At 48.7% G+C, this 9358-nt stretch overlaps 1 protein-coding gene and 1 pseudogene across 1 annotated transcript; both read left to right on the forward strand.

The window, feature by feature from the left end:
• The first annotated feature begins 889 nt into the window (after nt 1-889).
• On the forward strand, nt 890-1462 carry LOC119279782 (annotated as a pseudogene).
• A 1178-nt stretch (nt 1463-2640) lies between these two features.
• Nucleotides 2641-2922, forward strand: LOC119279783. Its single transcript, XM_037560907.1, has one exon. The coding sequence runs from the start codon at nt 2641-2643 to the stop codon at nt 2920-2922; it is 282 nt and encodes a 93-aa protein (XP_037416804.1).
• Nucleotides 2923-9358: the final 6436 nt, after the last annotated feature.

Here is a 9358-nt window from a genome sequence, read left to right on the forward strand (position 1 = left end):
AATGGGTTTTAGTGATGCGTGATTTACTTACTTGAGTAGTTAACATCTCCAATAGCGAACCTCTGGGCGATCGCTTGCGCTAGCCACCTCATCATTTTTACTGTGCCAGCGAGAGAAAAAAACGAAAGGGGTAAAAAGGGACGGACTCTACCGAGCGGAGACGCAATTGGGCAAAACCTAGCCTGGGGTCTCCGCACGATCCCCTTCTCTCTTCGACGCTGCCGCCTCCTTCCTCTCCCTCGATTCTCCTAATCTCCTCACGCTACCGCACCTGCTCTAAGCGCCTCCTCTTTCCCGTACCACCGGCCTCCCTCCTCTGCATCTCTCCTTGTCAAGATGGGAATGGGTCGACCCGGCCTTGGCCCTGGCCCAGGCCTCGTGGCCCCAAGATCAATTTGATACTTCATCTATAAAAAAAAGAAAAAAAAACAAGACCGGTAGTCCTTAGAATAGAATAATAAAGAAAAAACAGGAAACCTACCAGCATTTGCTATCATCATACCAACATACGCGTGCCAACCAACCACGTACTGAGAGTTGACAGATGCAGTATGTGTTGTATGAAATGGTGCCCATCATCACCATGTTGCATCCTGCATGACTGGCCATCCAAATCTGCATGAGCTACGCTGTGATATCCAAATAAGCTGCATGCTCAGGGCATATAAATGAGCCGACTTCGAGCCTTAATCAATCATTTGTGATAACAGCGCTGCCGAGCGAAGCAAGTGGGATGTAGTTTAACCAAAAACATTTTGGGTGTGTACCTTGGTCTTTGAGAAATGAGATATTGGAGTAAACCAAGCGTAAATTTTGTAAGATTTGCATGTATGAAACAAGATGAATGCAACGAGGCCTGGACTCGTCCACGCAGTCCACCGGCCAGGACCTCAACAGCATGGCGGTGCCGCAGCGCTATGCGCTCTTGAAGGCCAACGTCGAGGGCCACAAGCCGCTCCAGGTCGGCATCGCCGTCTGCGACCACCAAGGCCAGCAGGTCGCCTGGGAGTTCAACCTCCGCGACTTCTGCCGCCTCACAGACCCGCACGACCAAAAGGCCCTCGACTACCTTGTCGACCGCGGCGTCGACCTCGACATGCTCGGTGCTTTGCTCATGGGCTCCGGCCTCATCGGCGTTGGACACGGGCGACCGCTGTCGTGGATCACCTACACCGGTGCCTACTACGTAGCGTACCTGCTCAAGATCGTCATGGGTGGCATGCAGTATTAGCTCGGCCAGCAGGTCTACGACGTTGCCACGATGGCGGCCGGCTGCCCGGGCATGCCGGTGGGGCTGGACCGCATCGCCGCTAGCCTGCGCATCCATCCACCATGGGGGAGCCCTCGCCTCGCAGGCGCTGCCGGTGTGCGCGTGCTTTTGGCCTTCAGGATTTGGAAGCACGGGGAGTTCGGCGGCAACGTGGAGAGGTTTTGAGGTCTGCTTCAGGGCCTCCAGCATTAATTACTTCTTCGACGGTCGATCAGAAAATCAGACACGAGCAATGTTGGTCAAGAATTCGAATGTGCAACGGACTCATGCCGCCCGCTGCCGCTTAATTGGGCACTTACGTACATCGATCATTTAATGTTAGTAGATCAGAAGATTGTTAGTACTAGTTTTATATAGATCAAGCGTTTGTTTTTCCCATCGAGAAAAAGAACATTTGATTTTCCTTTTAGTAGTATTCAAAACTTCCAGTCAAGGGTTCTTTTAGTGATGGTTCCCTAAAAAAAGGTTTTAGTGATGCGTAATTTATTTGTCGTAATACTTACTTGAGTAGTTAACATCTCCAATAGCGAACCTCTGGGAGATCACTTGAGCTAGCCACCTCATCATTTTTACTGTGCTAATGAGAGAAAAAAACGAAAGGGGTAAGAAGGGACGAACTCTACCTAGCGGAGACGCAATTGGGCAAAACCTAGCCTGGGGTCTCCGCACGATCCCCTTCTCTCTTCGACGCTGCCGCCTCCTTCCTCTCCCTCGATTCTCCTAATGTCCTCACGCTGCCGCATCTGCTCTAAGTGCCTCCTCTTTCCCGTACCACCGACCTCCCTCCTCTGCATCTCTCCTCGTCAAGATGGGAATGGGTCGACCCGGCCCTGGCCCTGGCCCCGGCCTCGTGGCCCCAAGATCAATTTGATACTTCACCTATCAAAAAAAGATAAGAAAAAAAACAAGACCGGTAGTCCTTAGAATAGAATAATAAAGAAAAAACAGGAAACCTACCAGCATTTGTGATCATCATACCAACATACGCGTGCCAACCAACCACGTACCGAGAGTTGACAGGTGCAGTATGTGTTGTATGAAATGATGCACATCATCCCCATGTTGCATCCTGCATGATTGGTCATCCAAATCTGCATGAGTTACGCTGTGATATCCAAATAAGCTGCATGCTCAGGGCATATAAATGAGCCGACTTCTAGCCTTGATCAATCATTTGTGATAACAGCGCTGCCAAGCGAAGCAAGTGGGATGTATTTTAACCAAGAACTTTTTGGGTGTGTATCTTGGTCTTTAAGAACTGAGATATTGGAGTAAACCAAGCGTAAATTTTGTAAGATTTGCATGTATGAACCAAGATGAATGCAACGAGGCCTGTACTCCTCCACGCCGCCAGCCAGGACCTCAACATCATGACGGTGGCGCAGCGCTATGCGCTCATGAAGGCCAACGTCGAGGGCCTCAAGCCGCTCCAGGTCGGCATCGCCGTCTGCGACCACCAAGGCCAGCAGGTCGCCTGGGAGTTCAACCTCCGCGACTTCTGCCGCCTCACGGACCCGCACGACCAAAAGGTGCTCATGGGCTCCGGCCTCATCGGCGCAGGACACATGCGGCCGCTGTCGTGGATCACCTACGTCGGTGCCTACTACGTAGCGTACCAGCTCAAGATCGTCATTGGCGGCATGCAGTATTAACTCGGCCAGCAGGTCTACGACGTTGCCACGATGGCGGCCGGCTGCCCGGGGATGCCGGTGGGGCTGGACCGCATCGCCGATAGTCCTGCGCATCCATCCACCATGGGGGAGCCCTCGCCTCGCAGGTGCCGCCGGCGTGCGCGCGCTTCCGGCCTTCAGGATTTGGAAGCACGGGGAGTTCGGCAGCAACGTGGAGAGGTTCCTAGGTCTGCTTCAGGGCCTGTAGCATTAATTAGTTCTTCGACGGTCGATCATAAAATCAGACACGAGCAATGTTGGTCAAGAATTCGAATGTGCAACGGACTCATGCCGCCCGCCGCCGCTTAATTGGGCACTTGCGTACGTCGATCATTTAATGTTAGTAGTTCAGAAGATAGTGAGTGCTAGTTTTATATAGGTCAAGCTTTTGTTTTTCTCATAAAAAAAGAACATTTGATTTTCCTTTTAGTAGTATTCAAAACTTCCAGTCAAGGATTCTTTTAGTGATGGTTCCCTAAAAAAATGTGTTTTAGTGATGCGTGATTTATTTGCCGTAATACTTACTTGAGTTGTTAACATCTCCAATAGCGAACCTCCGGGCGATCGCTTGCGCTAGCCACCTCATCATTTTTACTGTGCGAGCAAGAGAAAAAAACGTAAGGGGTAAAAAGGGACGGACTCTACCAAGAGGAGACGCAATTGGGCAAATCCTAGCGTGAGGTCTCCGCACGATCCCCTTCTCTCTTCGACACCGCCGCCTCCTTCCTCTCCCTCGATTCTTCTAATCTCCTCACGCTGTCGCGCCTGCTCTAAGCGCCTCCTATTTCCCGTACCACCGGCCTCCCTCCTCTGCATCTCTGCTCGTCGAGATGGGAATTGGTCGACCCGGCCCTGGCCCTGGCCCCGGCCTCGTGGCCCCAAGATCAATTTGATACTTCACCTATCAAAATAAGAAAAGAAAAAAACAAGACCGGTAGTCCTTAGAATAGAATAAAAAAGAAAAAACAGGAAACCTACCAGCATTTGCTATCATCATACCAACATGCGCGTGCCAACCAACCACGTACTGAGAGTTGATAGGTGTAGTATGTGTTGTATGAAATGGTGCCCATTATCCCCATGTTGCATCCTGCATGACTGGTCAACCAAATCTGCATGAGCTACGCTGTGATATCCAAATAAGCTGCATGCTCAGGGCATATAAATGAGCCGACTTCCAGCCTTGATCAATCATTTATGATAACAGTGCTGCCGAGCGAAGCAAGTGGGATGTATTTTAACCAAAATCTTTTTGGGTGTGTAGCTCGGTCTTTGAGAACTGAGATATTGGAGTAAACTAAGTGTAAATTTTGTCAAGCCCCCACCCAATATATATCTCCTTGATGGTCATCATCCGTGGCTCCCTATTACCTTTCTAAGATTTGCATGTACGAAACAAGATGATTGCAACGACCGCGGAGCCATCTGCAGTTACGCCGATGACCCATCGAGCGGCGATTACAAGCAATGCAATGTTCTAAATGAGCACGCTCTCGGCAAAAAGAGCAGTGACAGCGTCACTGAGTTGGTGTTGTAGAAGATCAGCAGAGTAGGAGCTAGTGCTAGCGCTGCCCCGGGAGATTGAAGCAGAACACATGGCCGTGGAGAAGGGCACCACGCCGATCCTCAGTTTGACGTCGCTCATGTTCATTTGCAAGGAGCTCCATGGGATATGCTCCTGGCACCTGGTGAGGAGTACGACCACGTGTTTGTGGACGTCTGCCAAGGCAACCTCGTCGACCTTCATGCTTCAGTCGGACTAAAACGCATGTTGTGAGGGCTTCACAGGCGGCACAACAAGCATGTAAGCGACTCCCTTATGACGACGATGTGATGTGTGCATTTTATGTATGTCTATAGACTGTAGTATGATATGTTCCCATTGCCCCAATGTTGCCATATACATAAATAATGTATAGACAATCAAAGTGCATGAGCTGTGGTGTGGTAACCAAATAAGTGAAATCTGTGTGAGCCAGGGTGTAATAACCATATGAGTCGTATGCACATATCCTACACAACACAAACCAAAGCTTAAAGAAAACACAAACCAACGGCAAACCTGCCCAGTGTGCTTTCCAAATGTCGACCACTCCACCAGTTCTCGAAATATGTTGAGTATGACGAAATGAGGAAACCGTGTCTCGGGAGAAGGGAACGCTTGGTTTTGAGTTTTGTGAGACGTCAATAACTCTCTTTTTGCTGCAGTATGTAAGGATTTTTTTTTAACCTTCTTTTCAACTAACTTGTGTCCTCGACGTTCTCTTGCTATACAAAAAAAAAATCATTTCCTCATTAACTGCCAAGTTACAGAATTTTTAATGACGAGTAAATCAGAATTATGCTTCATTCTCTAAGAGAGGGTAAATTGTATATATCTTTGATTGCAATTTTTTGTTGGTAGTTTACCAAGCCGGCCACTTGGTAATAAATTGTATATATCTGTTCGAGTGACAAGGGGTTGTAAGATGGAATACACTGAAAGTGACCGTGCTAAATTTATAGATCAAAATAAACTTTAGTATGTTACTTGCTACGTTTATTTGATAAAAAATCTTAAGGTACATGTAAGGATGCTGCCATGAGGCACTTTTCTTTTTCTCTCTCATTCACATGTTGCCTTGTTCTACAACTGTGAGGTAAAATATATAGAGTACAAAAGACTTTTCTTTTTCTCTCTTATTCACCTGATTTTTTTATTATTATTTTTTTGCAAAAAAAACTAGGCTTCTTTTTTTTTTTTGAGAAACACAAGGCAGAGATTACAAAACTAGCCTACACTCTTTTGACCAGATGTCATTTAGCTCATCGGGCACAGATGACAGCCGGAAGAAGTCTCCTACCAGTTTTGCACGGTGTGCTAGGCCATGAGCGAGGCCATTTTGTTCTCTCCTGATCCATCTAGTTTTGCATGAGGGGTAGCCAGCCAGGGTCGCCTGCATGTCTGCAACTATTGGGTACAGGGGCGATAGATTGGATGCTCCGGGTACAATTGCCCTTGACAGCATAAGGCTGGTCACAGTGGGGAGGAACTTAAGAGTAACATCACACACTCCGATACAGCTTTGCTTATGTGGCATGTATTTAATGAAGAGAGATGTGCTTGTGGTAACTAGCTAAGTTACCGGAACATCACACACTCCAAGAAACAATGAGTCTATAACCTAATAAATACATCGTTGCATGACACTACATAGATGTTCATACCCACTATGGAGGTAGTAATATAGTCTAGGAAAGTGCGTAAGTTACTAGCTTATGTTCTTGCCCATTGTGACCAGCCTGAGGCAGTCCAACTCAACCTCAACAGGGCCATTAAAGTGTTTTGCCAGTTCCCGGAGCCCCATGAGCCCTGCTATTCCTTCTGCTTCCTCAACTGACGAGCATCGGTCTATGTTGCAACCCATGGAGAAAAGAACCCGACCCTGGTGGTCTCTTGCAACTGCGCCGCCCGCACTGCGCCCCGTGGCTGCCTCAAACGTTGCATCAGTGTTTAGTTTAATCGTTCCAACAGGCGGGGCCTCCCATCTCATTGCGTTCTGAACCGGTGGTGTGAGGCGCTGATCACCATAATGTCGTTTTCACACTGTCAGTTCTCAATTGTGCTTCTCTGACTTCTTGTTCGTATTTAAGTAAGAAACCCACCGATCCCGAGATGGATTCTTTGCCATTCCCATGCACTATATCATCATGGAGAAACCATGCACGCCATAAAATCAGCAGGATTCTGTTGCGCATTTCGACGTCGCATCTACTGAGCAGGACCTGTAGCCAATCCTCCCCTATGTACCAAAAAGCTTGTTCATTTGGTAGCTTCCAGTAGTCTCTCATCATATGCCTCAGAGCTTTGCTTTTTGTGCATTCCACTACCGCATGGTATTCATTCTCACCCGCGTTACCACAGATCACACAGGTCTTGTCTGGCACAATTGTCCGTCTGCATTTGTTCACCTTTGTAGCCAGGGTGTTAGTCGCTATCCTCCATGCAAAGATTTTTATTTTTTCAGGTATCTTTGCTTTCCAGATTAGGTCCCATAAACTTCTGTCATCGATGCCTGTCGAGGAACTGTATGTTTGTGGGCCCGATCCTTTTAAAGCCATTGCCAGCTGGTATGCACTCTTGACTGTGAACATGCCGGATTTTTCAGGATGCCACGCAATACAGTCCTCGGTCTCTCTGGCGGGGATCCTAATGTTCAGAATCTCTTCTGCGTCACACGGGTTGAATATCTGGTTTACCAACGTTCGGTTCCAGATCCTCAGGTTGGGTTCGAAGAGTTGGTTGACCCAACGGAATCTGGTTCTGCGAATAAAGCTTGCTGTTTTAAGACCCGACTGCCTCGGAATCCATTGATCTCTTTGGATTTGGATGCTCTTACCATTTCCAACTCGCCAAATCAGCCCCTTTTTTAGTAGCTCAAGACCAAATTCAATCCCCCTTCATGACTGTGACACATCCGATGCGAATACCGTGTCCAGAAGTTCTCCATTGGGGTAATACTTTGATTTGAGGACCTTCGCACATAAACTGTCGGGCTTCTGAAGTAATCTCCACCCCTGCCTGGCTAGAAGGGCCTGATTAAACAAGTGCATGTCTCTGAACCCAATCCCCCCTCCTCATTTTGGTTTTGTCAACTTGTCCCATGCCATCCAATGCACTTTGTGATGGCCATCTTCTTGCCCCCACCAGAACTCACGGATTAGTCTTTCGTACCTGTCACAGAAACTCAATGATATTTTGAACACACCCATGATAAAGGTGGGAAGTGCTTGAAGCTCTGATTTCACATGCACATCCTTCACAGCAAAAGACATGTGCCTCCCTGTCCAGTTACTACATCTTTTCAAAAACCTATCCATTATAGGTTCAAACTTCCCGCCCTTCATTCTGCCTTCTGGTGTGGGAAGTCCAAAATATTTACTTTCAAAAGTTGAGCTTTCCACCTCTAAGGCCTCGCGGATGCCGACTTGCACTACATTTGGGCATTTCTCACTGAACAGCAATGAACATTTGCTTGGACTTAGTAGTTGCCCTGTGCCTCGTTGGAACTAGGCTTCTAGTTGTACGAACATTTTTTTTAGATAAAAGGCAGGCTCGGCGGCTGCCGGGGCGTCCTTGTGGCTCAGCTCCAGGTGTCCTGATGCCATGGATCTGGATATCCATCTACTATCTACTATCTATCTATCTACTATCTACGAAGAGAGGGCAGATCCAAACAATCACATCCATCCATCATCAAAATCTAATGGATTTTAATCCTTTTATGTTTAACGCTACCAACTGCGATCGCTAATCTGCCCCGCAATACAAAAATAAAGAAAACCGCCCGCACAACCTCATCCTTCTCCTCCCGCACGACCTCCTCCTCCCGCGCCGGTCGCCTCCCTTGGTCGCGCCCTTCGCCGCAGCCGAGGCAGACGAGCCCCCTGAATGGGAGGTCCCTCCAGGGACGGCGCAGTAGGCGAGCGCCGCGTAGTCGTCGGCGAGGACGTGGACAAGGGAGGTGGCCCTATTGTGTGCGACGGGGAAGCAGATGCCGACGGCGCTGGCGACGAGGATTGATGCCGACGGCGCTTGATGGCCCCGCCCCGCCTCTCCCAGCCGCCGCCGTCGCCGAAGACGGAGGGCTCCGGCTTCGCGCCCCAGGACACGGCCTGGGTGACCGGCGGCGCCGGGTGCGCCCAGAAGGAGCAGGTGTCGTTGCCTCCCCGGCCGTCGCCGCCCGGCACACGAGGAGCTGCGCCGGGGACTGTAGAGTCGCCGCGGCCGCCCCGCTTGGAGAAGCCGCATGGTAGTCGCTGCGCCGTGCTCATCTGATGTCTGGATGACAAGGAGTAGCCTGCCAACATCCCTGAGACAGGCGTCACCAGCGGATGCAGCAGTGCAACGTAACTCCTCCTCTGAACTCTGCTCTTCTTCCTCCTGTGCTTTGCTGATCACACTCACTCTCTAACCTCTTTCTGATATGTGGGTACAGCTTGAGCTTCAGTGAGGTGTAGTGTATGAATGGATGGATGGATGAATGTGGAAGTAAAAACAGGGGAATGTTGGCGTTCTTGGAAAGAATTGTCAGTCCAAAGAAAGAAAACGAGAGAAGAAAAGAAACTGAAAAAGGAATGTAATATGTTTGTGTATCTGCTGTATATGCAGGAAAGAATTCAGTGGTGGTGTTTGGACTCTGCAGAAATGCTGCTTAGTACAAAAGAATCAACGAATCTTGTGCGGGAACGCGGCGGCGCTGGGAACAAGAAACGCTGTCTTGACCTATAGGATTTTATTTTTATTTTTTTCTCTTTTATTTTTATTTTTCTCTGAAGTACATAATATTTTTCTCTAAAACGTCGCTGAAGTACATAATTTTTCTCTCTCTTTTTTCTCATAGTGCCTAGCGTTATGATGGGATATGGGAAGAGATGG

This window comes from Triticum dicoccoides, chromosome 3B, assembly GCF_002162155.2.
Source record: "Triticum dicoccoides isolate Atlit2015 ecotype Zavitan chromosome 3B, WEW_v2.0, whole genome shotgun sequence".
Taxonomy (NCBI): Eukaryota; Viridiplantae; Streptophyta; class Magnoliopsida; order Poales; family Poaceae; genus Triticum; species Triticum dicoccoides.

Excerpts from the sequence above, each read along its gene's own strand:
- LOC119279783 (XM_037560907.1), top strand. The coding sequence starts at position 2,641 with ATGACGGTGGCGCAGCGCTATGCGCTCATGAAGGCCAACGTCGAGGGC.